Source organism: Mastigoproctus giganteus, chromosome 6, assembly GCF_048544385.1.
Source record: "Mastigoproctus giganteus isolate SK-2022 chromosome 6, ASM4854438v1, whole genome shotgun sequence".
Lineage (NCBI taxonomy): Eukaryota > Metazoa > Arthropoda > Arachnida > Uropygi > Thelyphonidae > Mastigoproctus > Mastigoproctus giganteus.
Window position 1 is genome coordinate 117,306,180 of NC_143580.1, and position 25,146 is coordinate 117,331,325.

At 36.5% G+C, this 25,146-nt stretch overlaps 1 protein-coding gene across 2 annotated transcripts in view; it reads right to left on the minus strand.

Moving 5' to 3' along the window:
• Positions 1-25,146, minus strand: part of LOC150084528 (dual specificity tyrosine-phosphorylation-regulated kinase 1B-like) — a 378,795-nt gene that overhangs the window by 48,572 nt on the left and 305,077 nt on the right. For both annotated transcript variants that reach the window (XM_090376473.1, XM_090376472.1), the window contains one exon: positions 21,241-21,381. In XM_090376473.1, the coding sequence (XP_090232599.1) occupies positions 21,241-21,381 (141 nt within the window). The remainder of the gene's footprint in view (positions 1-21,240; positions 21,382-25,146) is intronic.

Consider the following 25,146-nt stretch of genomic DNA (forward strand, 5'->3'; position numbering starts at 1 on the left):
GATACAAAGGACAATACTACTCACTATTACCAGAGCATGTCACACAGTAAGCACACCTGCACTACAGTTGCTGGCCGGAACTCTCCCACTTTACCTGGAAGTAGCCAAAAGAGGCTTATATTATAGAATTAAAAAGGGCATACCCACAGAATTTCTGGGGATAGCCCTTGATACAACCAATACCTTCAATGATGAAAGAAAAAGAATAGCCACAAAGCTCCACGAGCTATGGCAAACAAAGTGGGAGCAGGAAACCAGAGGTCTGGTCACCAAACGGTTTCTGCCACTGGTGTGAATGGTTAGCCCAAAGCCACCTAAGTGGTATGCCCCTGGACTTTTTACAACATTTATATTGACAGGGCACGGCTCCCTAAAGGCGAAACTAACCTCCTTAGGACTGACCGATGACCCAAACTGCACCTGTGGCGAAAGTGAAGACTGGGCACACATTCTCTATGAATGTATAATATATGACATCCCCAGAACAGAACTAATAGCACAGATTGGTCCCCTTCCCAGGGGAGAAGAACATCTCTTCATCATAGAAGAGCAAAATTATAAAGCTTTTACATCTTTCACACAGAAAGTTTTCGAAATGCGCAGAGCAATTTCAGCCCCCTAGCAATTAAACAATAATCAATAGTAAAATTGCCCAAGTTTCCCACCACGCCCAGATGATGACTTAAAAACTGTTAGGATAGCAGTATTCTGCACCCTGACAGAAACCTGACATAACAAAACTCCCCATGACTACCATGCCATGTGTAGGAACCTGGGGCCCCAAACCAATGTAGGGGAGGGGGATGGGAATGCATGCAGAGAAAGTGAATGGGAATGCATGCAGAGAAAGTGAATGGGAATGAGCAGAAGAGCAAATGTAATTGGCCGAAAGAATACAAAGTTAAAAATAACTTACATTACTTTATATATACTGTACCAACAAACATTTACAAACCACATAAACACTATCACTGCATTCTCCCCTGGCCTGCAAAAAAAAAAAAAAAACCTTGCAGCTAGGCCTGCACCACAACTGAAGAATAACAGTAAGTTGCGGTGCCCAGAGAGTGCAGTGCAGAAAGAAAGAGTCGAATAAATGAGATGAGAGCTAGAAGAATGAATAAAAGTGCAAGCGTGAGAGAAAAGAACACAAACCACAAATGCTAAGTTAAGTACACACTAACCCTGGTTTTAATTAGTATTTAAATTTACGCTACCCATCATTGCATCCCCTCCTGGTGTGTGAGAAAAAGATGAATGAGTTGAGTGAAATAAAAAAAAATAATAAATAAAAATATATATATATATAAAAAAAAATTATAAAATAAGAAAAAAGTATAAAAAAAAATAAATAAATAAAAAAAAATAAAAAAAAAATTATAAAATAAGAAAAAAGTATAAAAAAAAAATAAATAAAAAAAAAAAAAAAGAATGCAAGTAGAGTGAGAATGCACATTACGAATGAAGTAAATGTGTGTGTCTCCCCCCCCCCCTTCACCTGGTAGGTTCCCCACTGCCAGCTAACATATCCCACCCGCAGAGTGGGATGGGCAGCTGGACCTTCATACCGGATTCGACACTCCTTGGACAAGACACCGACGAAGACATTCTGCGGCTTTGCTGCCAACACGCCATTGGCGATCCGAACTGGGTACTCTAACCTGGTTCCCTTTAAAACCCCATCCCCAGGCAGGGAATGGAGGAGACGGATCTCTGTCTCCTCTCCTCCCTGCCTACCCCCCATATTTCGCCTGGTGGGGCTCGTCTCCACTGACCTCTTTGGGGATGCCTACTCTATACGTCCCTATTCTTCTATCTGTTTCCTCCCCAGTCTTCAATCTCCCCCCCCCCTCTCTCTCACTAAATCGACCAAGTACACCCCTTAACAATGCCGCCAAATTATAACCAACGTCTAAATTCTACCGGTTTTGTGCAAATCTCTAAGATATCTAACACTATCAGCTTTTATCTAGCGTTACATGTCTAAATTTAATAACATCAAAATTTTGCCCGACCTATTTGGCCTTTAACACATCTTTTTAGTGTTCAACCCTAACCAGCGATTTCCTAACAGCAATCCCATTAAGCATTAATGTCAAATGCATAAACTTTTTATTTTATTTTATTTTATTTTTTTTTTCAATAGGCCCTAGCCACTGAAATCCCAGGAAACTAGGTGGCAGGACCTGCCAGAGCAAATTGTTGTGATACTGGATACACCCGGCTAGCCTCCACGTGGCAGGGTATGGGCAACGTCGGGCCCCACTAGGGGCCTGGCGGCCAATAAGCCGGATAAACAATAGGCACAACATATCACACTGCACAGACACGACCCACACATTTTCAAGTCTCTGGCTTGGCAGTGTACTGTCCTCGATACAGCGAAACACATGCGGAGATGGGAGAAATCCCAGGTGCCGTCTGACACGAACATACCTTATACCTTATGCACTTATTTCTACTCTTTCTAAAGTAATGGAGAAATCCATTAATCACCAACTCCTAAAATATCTAGAAACCTTCCAACTGATCAATGATCACCAGTATGGATTCTGTCAGTGACCACTCACTGCAGGTGGTGGTAGATGGCTGTCTTCTAACTTCAATAAAGTTGTTGTTCCCCAAGGGTCAGTTTTTCTTCCACTCTTTTCCTATTGTATATTAATGACCTTATATTGACTGGTAATTCTAATCAGTTTTACTGATGATAGCATACTGCATTCCACCTTCGAGTTTGATAAACTTTGCCCTGCACAAACACTATTCACTGCCAATTCCTTAAATGTTGATCTCCAGGTAATTACCCAGTGGGACAAAGATAACTTAGTTAATTTCAGTCCTTCTAAAACTCAGTTCTGGTTTATATCACACAAAAAAGGAGTCTACTGCTGCTATGCACATCTTTGATAACACCTCAGATTTCTAGACACGATCACATATCTATATTAGGGATTACCCTGACTTCTAATTTCTCTTCGTATAAGCATGTCACAAATATTGCTTCCTCTACATCTAGAAAACTCAGTTTTCTCTTTTGCTCTCGGCATCATTTATTCTCAACAGCTACTCACTATAAAAATCTCAAATCAGCAACATTATTCCCCCATCTAGGTCAGTGTCCCCATAAGCTCTCTCACACTTCTAGACTACATTCAAAATCAGAAGAGGGCAGTTAGGTTAATTAATGAATCATCTCTAACAGTCTCTCCACTCTGTCTCACAGATGTTGTTTCTGCTGCATGCCTGTTCTATAGATACTTCCATGGGCACTGTTCTAAATTGGCTTCTATAATTCCTGCTCTCCCTTCTAAAGCAGTCCAAACATGTGCTGCAACCAGTCAACATAATTTTTACCGTCCAACTTCGAACTCACAGAACTAACTTTTTTTCTGCCTCATTTATTCCTTCAACTTCCATTTTCTGGGACAAATTCTATTTACACATATTTCTTGAAAATTACAATCTACAGAAATTGAAGTCTAATATCAACAGGTATCTTCTTTTAACTTCTAAACCTTAAAATTACACATGGTTTTTAGTATTATAAATGCTAATGCCTATCATATTGCAGGTTTTTCATTAAAAAAAAAAAAAAAAATCACACAGCCTACTGTACAAAAAATTCAGTTTGCAGGCAAATATGCTTGACTGGAGGACATTTTTATGTAATTTTATTGGTATTTTTATATAAAAATAACTTTGTTGTAAAATCTTTAAAAATACAAAATAAACCAGAACTGCCTCCTAATTTTTTTATTTTTTATTTTTATTTTTACTTGTAAAAATTCTGATGGTAGAGCAAATTCAAGTAACTTTCAAAATACAGTAGACTCTCGATTTTCTGGGATAGATGATAAAAAACAAATCTCAGATAATCCAAAAATACAGAAGTCCACGACATACGTAATAGTAACGTAAGACGTAACTTTTTACTTCGTCGAGTTTTAAGTAACTCAGGAATGACATAACATATTGCTACTATATTATTTTTGACAAATCTGAATTCAGCGCGATACTTGTTAATCTTTGACCATTTTCATACATTCTTATTAGTTTAATTTTCTGATCAAAATCGACCGCTTTCCTTTTCTTAGTAGATTTACTAGTACCGCTGTAATTATTCTCTTAGTCGGCACCCATGATAACTGTCAAAATGAAATTTTCTGTAAAAAACTTCACAGGGTTAAGGTGAAAACTCACTATATCACACCGCGTGAGCTCACATTTCTTGAAGTCACTTGCCATAAAAACAATTTTTACTTTCTGGACTTTTCTGTTACTGCAATTCATTATAAATAGGTATTAAACTCTATCTTATTGTATTGGCATTAATACCTATAGCTTCGATTGTGTGGGTTATTATGTTGAAGTTGTGTCCCCTTCACAGAAATCTTCAGCCATATAAAAAAAAAATAATAAATAAATTGTAAGAATCTTTTCTTCTTTCCTATTTTTTTGCTTGTTACCCCGTATCTCACTTGTGCAATTTGTGCGTGCCATGATCGTCGTTATTGATTGCTTATTATTATTATTTTTTTTGTTTTAAATTTTATAATCCTAAAAAAAATAACAAATAAAAAATTTGAGTGAAAAATAAAAATTTACATAAATCCGTAGTTGCGTAAGTCAGGGACTTACTATATCGAAAAATGTTCAGAAACCTATGTAAAAAATATGGTGATAGATATAAAACGAAAAAAACTTACATGCACTACTTGCGTGTCCAATACGATGCTTCCCTTTATTTTTTGCGATGTCAATTTTAAATTTAATAGCTTCCCTTCATTTTTTATGATGTTGCATATGGTTTGGTCACCAACATTATAATGGTTAATTAAAGATTTAACGGATGCGCCATTTTCAAACTTTTAAATAATTTCAAGTCTTTAACTGAAAGAGCAACTCTTTTGCGTTTACCCATCATTTTTGCAATTTCTAAACAATATATATATATATATACATACAGCAGGCCCCCGTTATAACGCAGTTCGCTTTACGCCGATTCGCTATAACAATGTTCTTATATTATAACCCGTATCTGACTATAACGCTGTCACAGATCACTATAACGCTCTTTTACAGATTGCCTTTTTGCATATCGTTTTGCATATTGAGATTGTTCATTTGATGGAGTCAATAGCCTGAAAATGAATAGCAAAACAGCATTAAAACGTTTCAAACCGTTTTGAGAAATTTTCTCGCACGTTAAATTAATTGTAATACAGTGACTTTTTACGTAGTTTCGAGATCAACATTTTAAAAAATGATCAATTATATTGCTTGTAATATTTGAGTTATATGTATTTATCCGAAGTCTAGTCATCACTCAGTACAGTATTAAACATCGTGCGTAATGGACAGTTTACTTGAACAATGTATCATAATTGATGCAACCAATGCAGTTACATTTATGAAGAGCTAATAATGGCCGATAAGAATGAAAAAGCAACAACGTCTGGGCGCAGTACGAAGACTATAAATGTTTGTTTTGTTGTTTGTTTGTTATTTGGTTTTTAGGAGCATTAGCAACTAAGGCCATATTGCTCCGGGATATGCGGTGGTCATTTCCTGACCTTTCCGCATCCTCCATATTTGGTGGTGACGGGCTCAAACCCCGGTCTAATCAAGAAGCGTGTGCTACACACTGCTACTCCTTCCCACCTGGCTACAGAGGCGCCCAAAACTATAAATGTAAGAAAAAGACTGAATTTGAAAATTAAATTGGACGTTTTGAAGCGAATCGATTCCGGTCAACGACAAGCGGATGTGTGCCATAATTTAGGACTTGCAAGTTTAACTGTAAGAACAATTATAAAAAAATAAAGAATTAATTTTAGCAGCGGGAAAGATAGCTGTTCCACTGCAAGCAACTAGGGCTAGGCCGGCTATTAGGATTGAAATGGAAACATTTTAACTAATTTTATTGAAGATAATATCCAATGCAGAATTCAGTTAAGTTAAATATTATATATAAACAAAGAGAGAGAGAGAGAGAGATTGGCCAAAACTCACCTAAATATAAAAATAAAAATGTGGAACCATTTAAAACTGAGAAGGGCTGGTTGAATAGATTTAAAATCCAGGAAGAAGCCGCAAGTACAGATCAAGGAGCCGAAACTTTTAAAAAAAAACTTGTTAAAATTATTGAAGAGGGGTATTATGTGTTATACTTCTCAACAAGTTTTTAACATAGATGAAACAGTACTTTTGTGGAAACGAATGCCTAAAAGAAGTTTCATATTGAAAGAAGGAAAAAACATGCCAGGTTTCAAAGCGACAAAGGATCGGTTTAATTTATTGTTGGGTGGTAACGTTGCGGGAGATTTAAAATGAATACCCCTTTTAGTTTATTTGGAAGAGGGCCAAAGTTCAACCCAAAATCAATACATTTTGCATGATTAAATTCATCAATTAAATTAAATCAATTAAAATCAATTTAGATCAATTAAATTCATGATTTTAATTGGAATTTTAAGTTTAATTTTGATAAGTAAGTAGCTTCCACATAATCATATATGTATGTAATGCAGAATATTTTATATGTACAAATATTTGAATATTAAATATTTTGACTGACATTTGTGCATCTTTTCACTTCCGTTTATTATTAATTAGGAAATATCCTATGGCACCGACCACAACTCACAAATACATATGTTACCTTATGGGAATGCGGGGCTCGCTTAGCGCGGATTCACTTAGCGCTCTGTTTTTCCGGAACGAATTATCAGCGCTAAGCGGGGGTCACCTATATATGTATATATACTATAAAAAAATTTCGATGTCCCAGACATAAATAACGAAACAAAACTTGTTTTTTTGCGGTGCAACGGAACAGAACAATCGATGCGATGCACTAAAACAAACTAAACATTTCTTTTCTCTCTTTCTCTTTTTTTTTTTGGGCGACAGGTTGTAGTTATTACTTGAATTTTATGACTTTTGGTTGATTTTTTTTTTTTTTTTTTTTAATTTGCAGTCTTGAAGTGTCCTTTTAATTTGCAGTCTTGAAGTATCATCCCATTGCCTTATACAAGGGGATAATCACCTCCTTATCCCTGCTAGAAAAATTGTTGTATGTCACTGACAAGACACAATGAGCTAAACTTGCAGACTGTTTGCACTGCTCAGAAAACTTCATATCTGACTGCACAATTACCCCTAGGTCCTTTTAATTCTCTACCGCTCTCAGTGGTACCACACAGTTGATACATTACTTTACATATGTCAATGTTAAACTTCAGTTGCCACCTCTCAGCCTTTTGATAACGATTTTGACAGTCCTTTAAAACTACGGAATTCCATGCTGCCAACACTGGTTGTATTCTATTTGTTTTCCTTGCTCATGGACAATCGCACGGCATCGCATTTTCTATTGAAGTATAAAGCATGCTGATCCCAAGAGCACTTTTCAAAAGTCTGAATGCGCAAAATTCATGGGTACGCCGTCTGGTGAATTAACAGGTATATCTTCAAACAGGATCAAACAAATACCTGTCGCCCACTTCACTATCCACAAAAAAGCACGAGTGGAACTTGACGTCTGGCTGGACGCTTTATTCTGGTGCACCCAGACCTTTTCGGCATCACAACTGTACAATGTGGGTATTTCACGTTCAAACAACGGCTGTAGAACTTCGGTCTGGTAATACACTGAGTTGACTTTCACGTTTTTAGCGTCTCTATGCAACTCAAATTTGCCATTATAACAAAAACCGGCTACAACCATAAAACCTTGGCCAAAACTTTCCTTGCACTGACGTGCCCATGTTGGAAAGGCCTTGTCACCCTGTGGACAGCAATAAATTGCTCGAATTTTGTTGCAACTGGAGAGGTATACCCACGCTTCGTCCATTGTTTCTACGGATTTCCACCTTTCAGCTGGCAGATATTTTTTGTAGAGTTTTTGAGCATTGACCCACCGCTCTCAATGTGCCTTGCTCTTAGATAGTATATGCGTGCCTTGTGCTTCTTCTCCAGTTGCAAATTTTCATTGTTTATGCGACAGACGGTTGACTGGGAGGTTCCCACACGTGAAGCTATAGCTCTTTGGGTTTTTGAGCAACTAAACTTTTCATAATACTCCCGTCATTCAACTTGGAGCAGGTTGCAGTTTCTTCAGTGTTTTCTGCCCACTCGCAGTAGCTTCACAGAATTTTCCTTTGCCATTCAAAACCTTATAGATACTTAAAACTTCGATGCACTAAAATTTTTCGACTTGCACCTATCAATAATTTTTGCATAACTGTACCCTTCTTCGGAAAGCAAGGTTATGTAACCTTCCAACCATGGGTCCAACTTCCGAGGTATGTCAACATTAAAACAACTTCTACAACTGATGCACCTGTTCATAAGGTTTGGGACTGCGTTTCCGCGGGGAAAAAAAATTTACATTGTTGCTGTACTTCACAAGCAGGATTAATGTCAAAATCGTTATTAAAAGGCTAAATCAACCCTCTGTCAATCCTGTTGCAGCAGTGTACTATCATTAGTGTCATTAACAACCCTCCCAACCTTTGTACCGACTGCAAACTTAGACATTAAGCCTGACATATCATCATCAATGATGTGTTGGGTTCATTAATAACTCCACTAATAACATTAGTCCACGAAGCGCAGTATCCATTGATTACCACTCTATCTTCTCTCACTCAACCATCCGTTTATCCATAACAGCAATTTGCCTCCAATTCCATACTGCTCCAGTTTGTGCTGCAGTCTTCCATGTGCAACACGTATCAAAAGCCTTTCTAAGATCCAAATATATGATATCAAAATTATTCTTCATCCAGTTCCTTTGTGACCGTATCATAGTATCCAATCAAATTTGTCAGGCAAGATTTGGTTTTGGTTGATTCATTGGCTCAGGTTTATTTCCAGTTGCCATGTTTTTCTTGCATTTCATTTCTCCTTATAGAAAATCATGGTGGAATGATTCCTTATCTAAGTTGTTGAAATGAAAACAGTTAGCCTGCAAATGGCACGGTAAATCTTATTCAAGTGAAGACTACAGTTTTTTTTTTAAGCAAGAAGAGACTTTCATGTTGGTAAAAGGATTATTTCAAAAGAGGCGACTTTTTCCTGATTATTTCATATTAAAAATTATGTAGCAAAGATGACAAAACTATGCCAGCTTTCCTGCCTGATTCATTTGAGTTACTGTCGAACAGTGACCATATCCTTCGTTATGTACTGTAACTATTACTGAAACAAAGTTGAAGTCTAGAATACACTAGCTGAAAGATCAATATGCCACCTGGTACATGACTTGATATCAGGTTTTCAAGTCAAAATTGCCAGTTATGAATTTCACTTGTTTTATTAATGCAAAGTCCCTTAACCGAGCAGTCTTCCTTCAACAATTGAAGCAGCAGAGTGGTCCCATTGCTTAAAGTGCACAATCTCGTGTCTACTGCCAATTTCCATCCCATATCTAGCTGTTCATTCCTTTTAAAAATAATACACTTTGCATACCTTATTTCCCATTGTTTTCTGGTAAAGCTGCTTTTGATGCAGTGGTGGTCTTGACCCTGTTAAAAATTGTTGAGGATTTATTTTTTGTTTGAGGACATTTGGTTAAAGGATGTTAACTGAAATAACTGACAACATAATGTATCATCAGCATTGGTTTATCCCAGGGGTGGAAATGTTTTTTCTTATGGTGATAACATCTGGCTTCGGTATAAAAAAAAATCTCACATTTAAAGGAGAAATGAAGGCACAGATGACATCTCTATAATCTTGACTATCCCTTTAAATGAAGCAGATCTGTCTGATTTATATGCAGTTGTTAACTTCTCATCAAATTCCTTTCCTATTTATATTTGCAAGTTTGGTCTTTCTGTTAATCCAACCAAATCGAAACATGTTCCATTTTACACGGCTGTGATGTCACGCAGGCTTTACGTTGTAATTAATATGTGCCTTTGATTTTCTCAGAATAATCAGTTAAATTCATAGTGGCTGGTGTTTGTCTTTAATTATTGCAGTAAATTCATAGTGATTGTTTGGATGCTAAATTACTTTTCCACCTTCATTTTGTTAGGCTTAAAATGGATTTATCTTTAATTGTCGATTGGAAAACAGCACTGAAGTATTTTTTCATGCTTTGTCTCACTTTACGTGTTTCTACAATTTGGTTGTCAGCTCTCAAACTGGTATCAAAGCCTGTGTGAATATTGTATATTATATATATATTGTATATTATATTTGTTGAATTATCAAGTATTCTCCTGCATATGCAAAACTTATGCTACATGAAAATTCATGAATTATGCCATACAGGCTTGATGGAGTGGAGGGGTTGCATTGTGGACTTAAAAACATTTGTTCTGGGGAAAATAATAGTCACTGGTGAAAGAAGTAATGCAGGACCATCTAGACAGGAGTGCAGTTATACTTCGGTCACAGCATGGGTTTGTTAAGGGGAGATCTTGTCTGAGAAATTTGATTGCATACTATGATCCAGTGACAAAATAATTAGATGCAAAAAATAATGTTGATATTATGTACTTAGATTTCAGGAAGCTTTAGATACTATTGCACGAGAGACTGCTATAAAAATTGGAGCAGTGTTTAAGGGAAATGTTGCTGTTGTGAATAAAAGAATGGTTGAGTAGGGGGGGGGAGACATTGATTATCAATTGACACTGCTCTTTGTGGACTACAGTTGTTAGTGGAGTCCGACATTCTGGGCCCATTCTTGTTTTCTGTATTTATTAATGATATCAATGAGGGTACATCAGGCCTAACATCTAATTTTGCAGATGATACAAAGGTTGGCAGGGTGGTTAATGACAGTAATGAAGGTATGCTGATGCAACAAAACCTTGAAAAATTAGGCAGATAGCCTGAGAAATGGCAATTAATGCTTAAAATTGACAAATGCTTAGCAATTTATTAGTGTATAAATTGTATTGTAAGCTCATCCAGCAGTTTTTTCCTTATTATTCCATTGAGTATTCCTTTCTATGTTGTTTCCAGTGCAGTGAAGTGTCTTTCTGTCAGTGATTTATGCCTATGCATGACCATTCTCTTCACACACACACACATCATAAATTATACGTGTATATATAGTTGGATAACTTATGGTATTGAATGGAGGTGTTAGAACATTCTATGAACACTAACTGAAGAGTAGGCAAGTGGGGCTTTTGCTTGATGGGAATAAGAATTACAAATTTTTAAAGAATTTATTAGATTACGACTAAGTCTCTGTGATATAATATAGTTGAACTAAAGAAGTATCATTATAATATACGAGAGACAATCATTTAATTCGCATAAGATTTTATGTTTACCACACAAACATTCCATAATTGCCGTTAGAGGCGATCTCTCTGATCGTTACTGTGTGTGTGTGTGTGCATGCCAGTACTTGTTCAGTTAGTTGTTGAGTTGCTTTTCCCCTGTAGCTGTGTCTGTGGGGGTGGGTGGAGATGCATTATTTTGCTGATGAAATATGGAGAATGATTATTGAAAAAGATGGCTGAAAGAGGAGGCATAGTCCAAACAATTAAGCAAAGACTTCTAAATTAACAGTAACAGAGGGCATGTTACCTTATTTGGAAATAATTAGGCCCAAGCTGTCATTCCTGACATGGCTTCCTCCCAGTAATAACCACCTCTTACTTATCATCAGTGTTGTGTGAAGAGAGTTTTTTAGCTGCATGTCACTGATGATCGTTTTGAAGCAAGTATCATGTTGGACATACAGATTGAACAGCAATATGTGATTTGCCATTGTGTCAGACAGGGCTTAAATGCATCAGAAACAGTTAAAGAGATGAATAAAGTGTATGGTAATGAGTGTCTTGGTTGGATGGCCATATTCCATTGTGACTGAACTTTCCTGTGTGAAGTGGTTTCTCCATCAAGACAAAGCCAGGCCCTATATGGCTAATATTGTGCAGGCAGTGATCACTGCTATAGGTGCCAAGGTTCTGCCACATCCCCCTTATTCACTGGACTGAATCCCGTGTGATTTCTTCCTGTTTTCACGCCTGAAGAAAGCTCTGAAAGGCAAGCGTTTTGCATCCAACACAATGAGGCTCACAGAGCCACGCTTGAAGCACTGCAGTGTTTCCAAGAAATGGCTTGCAAGAAGCATTTAATGTGTGGGGACAACAGTGGCAAAAGTGTGTAAAGTTCAAGGGAGAGTATTTTGAGAAGGAGAAATCCATAGAATATTCTGATGATGACAATTAAGAAAAGATCTTGTATCAGTCCATGAATTGAATGATCCATTCCTCGTACCAGGTGGTAGATGACTTTCACCAGGTGACTTTCATCAACCGGTGAAATACCACCACTTTGCTTATTGGAGGCTTGAAGTGGTGAAACCCATGTTTAGTCTCTAGAGCAAAGTTTCCGGCATCCCCCCCCCCCAATTCTCCCTCAACCCATGCACGGTACTAAGTACTATGGGTTTTGATACCTTTCGTGTTTGGGGTTTTCATAAAAAAAAAAAAATGCAAGGTATTATATACTCCAGAATAACATATCAACTATGTGGTAATACACTTAGGGTAGTGGAAATTGTGGACCAGAGAGTAATTGTGCAGTCTCATATATGAAGTTCTCTCAGCAGTGCAGACAGGCAGCCAAGACAGCTCATGGGGTTTTGTCAATGATACACAGGAATTTTGCTAGCAGGGATAAGGAGGTCATTATCCCATTTTATAAGGCAATGGCCAAACCACATCTTTGGTACTGCATACAGATCTGGTGGGTACAGAGAAGGGCAACAAGACTGGTGAGAGGAACAAAGGGGAGCTCTTACCAAGAAAGGTTTCGGTTCTGCAAACTGCAGTGTCTAGAGACTAGCCACCTGCGAGGTGATCTGATTCTTCCTCAGACTATGCACAGGAGGTAGCAAAATTCAAATTGAGGAAGAAGGCTGGTTAGTTGCTGGAACAAGTTTCCATCTGTTGTGTGAAAGTTGTAAGTTTGAATAAATTCAAGAAAGAACTATATAAAATATTGGAGGGGATGGAGAAATGAAATGTTTTTTTTTTTTTTTTTTTAGTTGATGCTGTATAAGCTTGCTTTCTTGCATCATTTGCCACTATTAATACTAATCTGACTGTAACATTAGTTAGTCTGCCAAATAATTATTTTGAGTAGAGAATTACATACTATTACTCCCATGTTTGACCACAGCTTGCTTCTTTTTTGAACAGACTGAAGAAAATAGACATATTTTCTTAATAATGATTACAGTGCCCAATGGTCACTGTCTTGATCTTGCATTTTTTTTTTTTTTTTTTTTTTTTTTTTATGTGAACCCCAAACACGAGAGGTATTAGAACCTATAGTACTTAGTACTGTGCTTAGGTTGGAGGTTAAGAAGACGAAAGAAGATATTTGTTGACATTGGACTCGAACTTCTGTAGATTGTATTTTTCAGGAAATACGTATGAAGGAAGGTTGTTCCAGAAAACGGCAGTCAAATGAATAAATGAGGAAGATGAAAAATTGGTTCTGTGGGTTTGAAGTTGGACAGTAAATGGATGTTGGCTGGTGGCGGCATGGGTTTGGACTGTTTTGAAAGAGAGAGCGGAAATTATAGAAGCCAGTTCGGAAGAACAGTGCCCATGGAAGTATCTGTAGAAGAGGCATGTAGCAGAAACAGTACGTCTATGAGAAAGCGAGTGGAGAGACTCTGTTAGAGATGAATCATTAATTAACCTAACTGCCCTCTTCTGAATGGAATCAAGAAGCCTGAGAGAGGTTTTGGGGGCACCACCCCAGACGTGGAAAAAATATTCGATAGCAGGGCGGATTTGCGATTTATACAGAGTGAGCAGCTGCTTGGAAGAAAAGTAACGCCAACAGCGACAGAGAAAACCAAGTTTTTTAGATGCAGAGGAAGCAATATTTGTAATGTGCTTGTGCCAAGAGAGATTAGAAGTCAGGGTAATCCCCAAAAGAGATATATCATTATGCCTAGAAATCGGAGTGTCACTAAAGATAAGCACAGGAGCAGAAGAATCCTTTTTGCGAGATATAAGACAAGACTGAGTTATGGAAGGGTTGAAATCAACGAAGTTGTTTTTGCCCCACTGTAGAATTACCTGAAGATCGGCATTTAAGGAATTGGTAGCAGAATTTCGAGAAGTTCAGGCTGATTGAGCAGGACAAGGTTTCTCAAAATGGAAAGTTGAATGCAATGTGCTATCAGCAGCAAAACTATGGATAGGATTTCCAGTCAATGGAAGAAGGTCATTGATATACAAAAGGAATAGAGTGGGGGAAAGAACTGAACCTTGGGGGACACTAGCATTAGTGGAGAAGTTAGAAGACAGAGAGCCATCTACCATCACCCTCAGTGAGCGATCAGAGAGAAAACTGAATAACCAATTACTAAAAGAAGTTGGCAAACCATAAGATGGAAGCTTGTTTAGAAGACCTTTATGCCAAACACGATCAAAAGCCTTTGAGATGTCAAGAGCAACTACTTGTGTTTCACCGAACCTTTCCATTGAATTAGTCCATAAATGGGTAACATAAGCCAGAATATCACCAGTGGATCGACACTGACAGAATCCATACTGGCGATCGTTGATCAGACAGAAGGTTTCTAGGTAGTTTAAGAGTTGGCGGTTAATTGATTTCTCCATTACTTTAGAAAGAGTAGAAGTAACTGCAATGGGACGATAATTGGATGGGAGGGATTTGTCACCCTTTTTAGGAACTGGCTGGATATGAGCAAATTTCCAAGCAGAAGGAAAAACACCTTTGGAATAAGAAAGTGAAAATAGGCAGCAAAGAATAGGAGTAAGTTCAGGAGCACAGGTTTTGAGAACAAGTGGAGAAATACCATCAGAACCTGGAGCTTTCTTAGCATCAAGATTCATCAAAATCCTTCTGATATCCTTCTGACGGAAGACCACAGGAGGCATTGAATGGAACGTGTTGGGAATGGTGGGAGGTGTTTTGCCAAGATCATTAATACATGAGCCGGAAGAAAAATGGGATGCTATTACAGAACCATCTGGTTTGGACAGAGGTGGGAGCAGAGATGGGCAAAAGTTGCGGCCAATAGCTTTGGCAAGAGACCAGAATGCTCGGCTACCATTAGGGCAAGAAGCAAGTTTTCTACTCTTAGCCTGTTCAAACTCTAGTTTGGACTGATTAATAACTGCTTTACAATTGTTGGTAGCTTTGGAATAGGCAGAAAATGAAACTGAAGAATTAGAAACAAGCCAATTACGATATGCAACATTCTTCTCTTGAACAGCCTTAGCACATTTATTGGAAAACTAAGGTTTAGATAAGGGACGAGATTTTAAAGTGGAGTGTGAGATAAAGGATTCCATTCCTGCAAGAATAATTTCACTGACACGATCTGAGCAAACGTTGACATCAGAAGTTTTGAAACAGTAATCCGACCAAGGAAAAGAAGAAAAGAAGTCTCGCAGGTCATCCCATTTTGCATTCTTGTAATGCCAAACAACACGAGGTTGGGAATAGCCATGAGACAAAGGTTCCATTGGAGAAGAGACAATCACCAAGTTGTGATCTGAAGTGCCGAAAGGACCTCTCACTTCGACCGTATACGTAGAAGGGTTGTTTGTGAGAAAAAGATCAAGCGTATTCTCTGTATGATTAGGATTGTCCGGTATTCTTGTAGGTAAATGAACAATCTGTGTTAGGTCATTAGTAATTGCAAAAGCCTCAGCACCTCGACCTGCTGGGTTGGTGTGACTAGAAAACGGAAGCCAGCTGGAGTTGTGAACATTAAAATCACCTAGGAAAATTACCTCACTGTTAGGAAAGTTGGACTGGAGAAAGTCAAGTTGCAAAGAGAGGAAGTGGTGTCCAAGTGATTAGTGGAGTTGGGAGAACGGTAGAGACAACAGATAAATTTGACACAATGAGGTAGAGAAATTTTAAGCCAGAGAAGATCAAAGAGAAGAGATTCCAAATCGCCAAGTCTCTGACAGTGAATATCAGAACGGACATATGCACAAGTACCACCTTTGAGGCGAAAGGAATCATACAGCGAATAATGTGGGCATCTGAGATGATCAGTAGTTGAATCAACCGATAACTGAGATTCTGTCAGAAAAAGTACATGGGGTTTGGCAGACTGCAAGTGGAAATGGACATCGTTGAGATTAGAATTGAGACCACATATATTTGTGAAATGAATTAGGAAGTCCTTGGGAGGTTTAGATCTTTTCGCAGATAAGCTTGCTCTATTAGTTTGACAATTCATGGTGTATTCAATAGTAAGAAAAAGTGGGTGGGACATGGTGTATGAAGTAATGAAATTTTTGGATATGGCGTACACGTGGCCTCGACAATGCTCCCCGCATACACACTACTCGGACTCCCTCCAGTCACTATCTGGCAGAGTAGAGGTAGCAAGATTATACACTAGCTGATCCGGAAGCCTCCTAGAGAGTTACCAATAGGTTCGGTCCGGTGTACTAACTAGCGGTCGGCCTGCGAACACTGTTTTAGAGCTGTACCCTCGAAATGTAAGGAATATTGGATCTCGCCACGACGTTCATCATAAGCTCAAAAGTCATCAATCATACTGCATGACGGAAGAGATAGGGAAGTGTTGACCGGAACTTAGCTCTAGAGACTAAACATGGGTTCCACCACTTCAAGCCTCCAATAAGCAAAGTGGTGGTATTTCACCGGTTGATGAGAGTCATCTACCACCTAGTACTGCCTGGTAACATAGAGGGGCGGCGTTCTTCCATGTGGTGTGGGCACCACACCTCGACCCTTGCTTACATTGGTTCACACCTGGGTGGTCACCCACCATGTACTTGTGCATAGAGGTTATACCCAGGATTACTAACAGTCCCACCATCGTGAAGGTGCAAGCAGAGGATTTGGCTGTCACAGACCGTCCGGACTTCGCCGAAATTGGGTCCACTTGACTTGAGTGTCACCCGAATATCAGTTCCATCAGCGTTTTAGATGGTAAAATGCATGATGGTAAAATAAAGAAAAATAGAGAACCGATACGGTTTTATTAATTAGACGTTAACATGGTTCAAGACAATGTTATAACACTGTATGATGTGTCATTTTCTTTCAAACCACACTGGATTAGCCTGCCCAGGCGTATTGCTATATATTTATATACAGTGCTTTTTTTTTGGGACGGTACGCAACAGTACAGTGTACTGGCACCTTTATTAACAGTGACGTGTGACATTTGGATGCAGTACACTTCGAAATTTATAATATTCCATAAATTTATTCACATGTTTACCTACTATTCAAAAAGCTTAAAGTTATTTAACTAAATTTGCATTTTTTACTGTCTATTGTTAAGATATTTTCTATATAAAACTTTATAACCATTTTCGGAATTCTAAATTACTCAGTCGGACTTCTGCTTAATGGATTCCTTTTATAGCAATTTTTTTTTAAATTCCCGTTGGAAATTACATTTAAAATAGTTTCTGTTGAGTGAATAAAATTTTTATATAACAAATGGCTTAGGAGAGACTTACTCAACTGGGGTACGCACTGTTTGCACTTCTGGCAATTAGTGCTGCTGCTAAGCAAGCACTAATAGGTTTTACCGGAAGCCCTAAGCTTGCTTAGGGCTTCCGGTAAAACCTATCCGACCACCTGTCCCATATACAGAGAAGTCACGCTGGTCAACAGTGAGCAGATCGAGGGGTATTCCCAATGGGCTCTGGCCCACCTTCTACTGCAGTGGTGTCCAACCTTTTCTCATACAGGGGCCATATTCAAAAAGTTAGATTTCTTTCAGGGGCTGCAACGAGTGATTTGAGAAAAAATAGTGCGCTACATTTTCCACATCTTGTTACATGTAAAAGAAGTTTCTGTTTTCATATTACTGTTTTTTATTTTCAGGCTATATATAAAAAATGCAAATTCCCAATACTTTTATGTGTAAGAAATCTGTCACTAATTTATTTTTTAGATTTTATTAAAATTATAAAAATGCAACTTTCTTTTGTTTTTCAAAAAAAAAAAAAAAAAAAAAATATACCTTACTTTAGGCTTTAAATGCTCACTTTAGAAAATTTACAACCTGAAAGGATCACTGCTTAAGAAGAATATAAGATGAATAAATAAAAATAATGATACACATAAAACTGAAAATATTAGAAATTTTTTTTTAAGTACAGTACACAATTACATTTACTAAACAAAACATTTAATGAGAAAATTTTTTTTGATTATTAGCAAAATTTAAAATGCTGCATTCACTTTCTTCGTTTGAGAATTAGAAAAGAGTGATTTTCTTTTACCCTGACAAATAATCATCTGTTGTTTAGCGGAAGTGCGTCATCCAAATTTTTCTGTAAATTTTCCCTATCTCTGTTTACATGGTCACAGTAGCTGAATAATCGAATGATAACATTTTGGACAGTTAAAAAATAAAAAAATTCAAATTTAAGAACTAGTGACAATATCGATGATGAGAGAAGGAAAATGAGGACAACAAATGTATTAAACCTTCTAAAGATGAAATGCTGGCATTTGGTGAGAATGAAGTTAGAAAATTGTCAATTAGGCTTCAGTTAAAAGAAAGAGAGACAATTTGTGCATTTTGAGAATACCTAATCAAAAAGATGGTTTCGAAAAAATTGAAGAGCATTTGACGAATGCTCCGAGTATGATACCAATTTCATCAAATGAATGTGAATGAGGATTTTTAAAAATGAATCTGATTGTCAGCCCACCAGTGACACGCTTCGATCCAGCAAATATGTCGATTCGTGGCTGCTTCGGAAAAGTCATTCAGCAAAAGACACAAACAGAAAGAAAGGAAATCGGCATAGTGTGTTGGATGAGAATAAATAAAATTTTTGAATATTTTATAAAAACTTCATTATGAAATTTTTTTACTAATTATTACTTATTATTTTTTACTTATTACTTATTTTTTACACATTTTACTTTTTTTATATATACTTGAATAATAAATTTATGCTTAATAAACTGTGTGTTAATATACTTAATTTGCTGTTTTTATTCCAAAAACATTACTATTAAAGTAACAATATCAGGAAATTAATTTTTTAGAATACTGTACTTTTCATGTCCTTTTAATTTTCGATTTTTCCTGATAATGAAGAATGAGTATCAGCACCTATTTTTTTTTTTACAAAAAAAAAAAAAAAAAAAGCGCTGTATATATATACACAGGCAAACCCCGTGTAACACTACTTCTACAACACGGTTTCACTCTAACATGATTGATACATTGCGGAAATCCTCACACAACACGGTGCTTCTTCAACAAGGTTTTGCTCTAACACAGTTTGAGAATTGCTTGAAATTTTGCATAACATGGTATATTTGAGCTGGGAAAAACCCTGCTATTATGTTAGATGTAATTTTCAATGTTTCCATTCCTTTTTGTGAATTCCCACTGTTGACTTGCTAGTTGTTATCGTCTTTGCAATATTTTTCTAAAGCACATTTCTGGAAGTCACTACCATAAAACAATAAAAACAATTTGCTGTTTCCGGTTTATTGGTCTTTTCTGTTAGTTAATCAATTATACACAGGCAGTATACTCAATCTGCTTGCATTTGCTATAGGACTGATAGCTAGAATTCTGTGGGTTTTCACGTTAAATCTTCAATTATATAACAACATAAATAAATTTTCAGAAACTCATTACTCCGTATCGTGTTTGTTGCAACTTTTGCATGCCGTGTTCTTTGTTATTAATTGCATATCATCTTTACTGTTTTTAATTTTACACAAAAAAAAAAAAAAAAGTCAGTGAACAGAAATATCAATTAGTTAGTATGTACATATTACAGTACGTATTAATTAAGCTAGTATGTAAGCGTAAATTTATTTTTATTTTGCTACCTGAAAAATATTCTTCCGATTTTCACGTATCATTTAAAGCGGGGGTCCACTGTATTTTGTTGGGAGATCCCTGGGTTAGGTTTTGTGCTATTGAACTTATACTTGTTTGAGACCATAAAAAAAAAAATTGACTTTGAAAATTGCAGTTCGTGACTCTTAAAGAGAGCAGAAGGTACATGAAATCTAGATGCTTCAGAAAGTTTGTGCTTAGCAGTGATGAAGAGGAAGAAAATTAAATGCACAGACATAATCTCACACATATAAGTATCACAGTTTTTAAGCTAAAACATTTGTTCACTTATTACTATTTAAGGTACTACTATTATAAGTTAAAATATTAAGTTATTACTAATATAAAAGTTAAGTTTCCGATAGTTATAAAAAAAAAAAAAAAAGAAAGAAAGGCATATTTTTGTTAGCTTTTTAAATGTAATCCCCCCCTTTTTGTACTGGTTCTTAGTCCTGTATATATGGTTTCACATTACATGAGATTTTTAGGAACCAAACGTGTTATACGAGGGTTACCGTGTGTTTGTGTGTGTGTGTGTACTTCCCCCCCCCCAAATTGGTAATAAAGGAATTTATATATAAATCATACAAAATTTGTAAGTTTTTTCTGCATTCAATTTTCGATCACAGGGATCATTCTGCTCTCACTAAAGACGAAGGCTGAGATAATAAAAGATATTACCAATTTAAGCAGAACCGGGGATAATCATATTTATGGTTAGTTCAACAAGATCAAAACTTAGTGCCAAGTATCCACCCACAGTGTTTAATGCATGCAGAATGATCTCTGTGATTTTTTTTTCCAAAGAAAAAAAAAAAGAAGAAAGAAAAATTTTGTTTTTGGTCATAAAATTAGAACTTCAGTGGTCACACCTGCCCCTACTTGATGTACGTTCAAGATTAGAAATTCTGTTCCTTAGCTTGATTATATAGTCTTCTCACATATATGATTTTCTTAAGATTGTTTTATCATCACTTCTGCAATCATTTGGTGAAGAATCGATGCCAGGGAAATTATTCATTAGGATGAGATCATATGCTTGTGAAAATGGGTAAAAAATGTAAGAAACTCAGTGAGGCTGATCTTGAAAAACTTGCTAATTTATACAGTGATGCTAAATTTTTTGATGATAATTGTGATTAAGATTTCGATTTCTGTAAGCATTCACTGTCATTGTGATAATGTTGGTATACAGAAGGTTCAATGCATAAAACAGCACAGAGAATATCATCATCATTATTATTTTATTTTTTAATAAAAATCTTTCAATTTTAAAAATCCCCACATTTAAGGCACCTCAAGTGTTCCCCAAAAATATCTGGTAATCAGATTCACCTGTATATAAAATAAATAATTAAACGGATGTGGGAAAGACATTTTAAATGCTCTATACAAACCTTCTTTCCTTCTTTACTTTTCTTCAAAACATAGGTTCCATCAGGAAGTCGATCGAAATACTTCCTTGCTTTGTGGGCTTGGTCAAGGGTATGATTAGGAGGCATACCTAACACTTCCACTATTTTATTCATTTGATCCACCTAAAAAGTAGAATAACCTTTTTAAAACTGAAAACCCTAAACATCTTTGATAAAAATTATATAAGATATTCTGATTGACAATTATTAAGATTAAGCTTAGTATCCATTAATTATAAGCACTTATAAATATTTACAACTAATTCTGCTCATACAATATGAAGCTATTATATCAATCATTTTCAATTCTCCATTGCTAATATGGCATCTAATAGATGCTTTTTTTTCCTTCTTTATTTATAAATGAAATTAAATCCTCCTATGCTGCTTTCTGCACCAGTTTCATTCTTATGCTACAAATTATATGAAATCAATGTTTTATTTGGTGTTTAACAGGCTCCAGGTGAGCAAATGTCTATCTTTCTTGTACTTAGTTCTCTTTCTCATGTGGCACCAGTGAGATGCTAGCAAGAGCTATCTAATCTTCCCATAGAGCACTGCTTTTTAAGCTAAATGTGACCAGCTGACAGGTAACCACCTGTGTTTCAATTTGGGGAATGAATGACCTTGAATATTCTAAGAAATATGATAAAAACAATATTATTATTATTTGCTAATTCTTTTTTTCTTCTTTTATTTTTTTCAACATTTGGTAATTGATTTAGAAAATCATGATTAATAGAAAATATTTCAATTCAGTAAAATAAAAAAAAAAGTTAAAAATGAATTTTTAATAATAGCTCGGCAGGGGAGCCATCCACAATATAGAAAAAATGGTGACGTGTTACCTGGCAGTTTCCCAACTTTCTTTTTAATTTCTGGAAAATGTTTTTGGTTTTACTAAATTCTGCTGAAACATTACCAATATTTGATCTTTTCTTAACAGACTGTAACACTTATCATATATATATTTTTTAAGTTTTAATAAAATAAAAATTTTAAAAGCATGCTAACGTGTTTTACACCTTTTATTTTAAAAAATAATAAAAATAAAAAGTAATGCTGCAGAAAATTTCTAAAGAAAAAAAATATATATTTTAGATATAAAACAAAATATCTAAAATCAATGCTTAGTCTTTCCATTTTCAATTTAAAAGTTCATTATGTGAAAGACACTTCAAACAACACATGAGCATATATTTCTTGTGTAGATAAATATTATTACAAAATATAAAAAAATATATTACATACAATCAATACTAATAGTTACTTCCATTTTCAGGTTTTCTTCAAAATTTGTTTCAAATTTGGCACACTTTACAGTGCATGAAATTTGAAATTATATATCATGCTTCCCATAGCATAGCATAGCAGCCACCTTGAGAGAATGTTGGATTTCATTTTCCTGTCTTTAACTACACTGTATATGAAAACAATAATAAATTTTTCAGAAACAACTAGGGCAAGATTTTTTTTTTTTTTGTTTCTTTTCTATAGTCTTTTACTGTAATAGTCCCTGAAGTGATTTTTTAATGGTCTTACATAATAATGTTGTGCATTAGAACCTGTCAGGTGACCCATCAATGTCTCTGTAACTATTTTCCTTTTTGCTTGATGAGTGGTTTGGTACCTACAAGTGGTTTGAAACTACAAGTGTTTGTAGTTTCAGGTTACTTGTTTTTTTTATTCCTACCACTTCAATAAATTGCAGTCTTGCCCAAGTTTATAAATTTTTAAATTAAAATTTTTAATTATTAATTATTAAAAATTTAATTTTTAAAAAATTTAAACTAGGTTTTACTAGTTCAAATTTTTTCCTACCATCGAAGTCAGATTATCTGGTATATAGTTACTAACTTCACTCTTAGAACCACCTTTATGTATTGGTGGTATGCTGGCACTTCTCCACTCCAAAGGAATCTCCCCCGAGTCCAAAGATGTCCTCATAATTAAATTCAATGGTTCAATATACTCCCTAGCCCTCTCCCAGAAAACTACAGGTAAAAGTGCAGCCATTATCAACCCACTGCAGGATGGAAGCCTCCTCAACAATTCATGCTGAGGGAAATGGACCATAATCTGCCACGCTGGTCCAGTGAGGGTTGGCAGATCGACCGTATTCAGCAGTCAGGGGCTTGAACCCCGGTCTACTCAAAGAGAGTGTGCTACTTCACTCCCGCTCCTGCCCACTCGGCTACGGAGGCCGTCCATGTGATCAACTCCGGGAGTCTTACTTGCCTTTATGCTCAAAATTTTTTCTAACAATCATCTGTAATTATGACACTAATTTCATATGGCTTAGCCTCACTCATACAGCCTCTTCTCATCATGAAGGGTCTCTCATCAGTAAAGACCAATGCAAAATACCTATTCAATTCATCCTTAACGTCAGCTGGGTTATCTGAGACTTTCTCATGCACAGTGCACAAGGGTCTGATTGATTAGCTTTCTTTCCCCCCCCCACATAAATGAAAAATTCCTTGTCCCCATTCTTTGCTCTCCTAGCCAATGCTTTGTCATACACAGCCTCGACCTCCCTGACCATATTTTTGGTACTATTACAGATCAAACTGTACCTGTTGTAGGCTTCAGTACTTGTCAGCTCTATTTGAACAGCCAACACTGCCGCCCTCATAGCATCTTATCAGCATTGGCTGCTGTGGCAACAAACAATAATTCATGAGATAAGTGCCTCCGTAGCCAGGAGCAGCACACGCTTCTTGATTAGACCGGGGTTCGAGCCTGTGACCACCAAATATGGAGGATGCGAAAAGGTCAGAGAATGACCACCGCATATCCCCGGAGCAATATGGCTTTAGTTACTAATGCTCCTAAAAAAAAAAAAAAAAAACCAATGAGATAAGTGCAAGCAATACGCAATACTTTGGCCAAATTCATCAGATAAATGCAGATCTAAATTCTTTCCTCCCCCCTCCCCCAACTAGCTGTCTCCTTGAACCTTTAGGGTATTGGGTATTCTCAATGACACTGGAAAAAATTCTTGCACCACCTTTGTTCAAATGAATACCATCTCCACAAAATAGATTCTGTCTATCTGCAAATGCAGACCACATTGATACCCCCCCCCCAACCTTGTAGGTTCCCTCAGGAGTTAATTCACAATGGCTTTCAGCATATAACCCTTCCTATCCTGTTTGGGCAGAACTGCAGACAGAAATATTTATGTAGAAATTTTTTTTTTTATTCTATGCAAAGAATTACTCTATAATTTAAAATTAAACTTTCTGGACTTTTACACACCGTATGTTGACTGTTGATTTAAAATAATTAAATGCACTTGTCATAATACTTTAAGAGTTTAATATCTATATAATATCGGTTTTTAGATACACCATAGACACTCTTAAAAAACTACAAAGTAGCTGTTGTGGGCATCATTTGCTCTTTCTCATATTGTGCTCTGCCTTCACGAGTTGCCATGATACTGCACTACCTCAAATAAGTAACGCTTCACTAATAGAGAAGACTATTGTTACTTATTCTCAGTGAGTACCACCACCCAGACATGTTTCAAGGCTATTGGCCTATCATCAGTGGGTGGGTGGGCAGGTACCCTAGTATTGCAGACATGATGACCCAGTTGTGAAGTTAATCGCACAATATGAGAGATGCCAAAAGGTGTATAAGGGTACCTGCCCACCCACTGATGATAGGCCAATAGCCTTGAAACATGTCTGGGTAGTGGTACTCACTGAGAATAAGTAACAATAGTCTTCTCTATTAGTGAAGCATTACTTATTTGAGGTAGTGCAGTATCATGGCAACTCGTCGTGAAGGCAGAGCACAATATGAGAAAGAGCAAATGATGCCCACAACAACTACTTTATAGTTTTTTAAGAGTGTCTATGGTGTATCTAAACACCGATA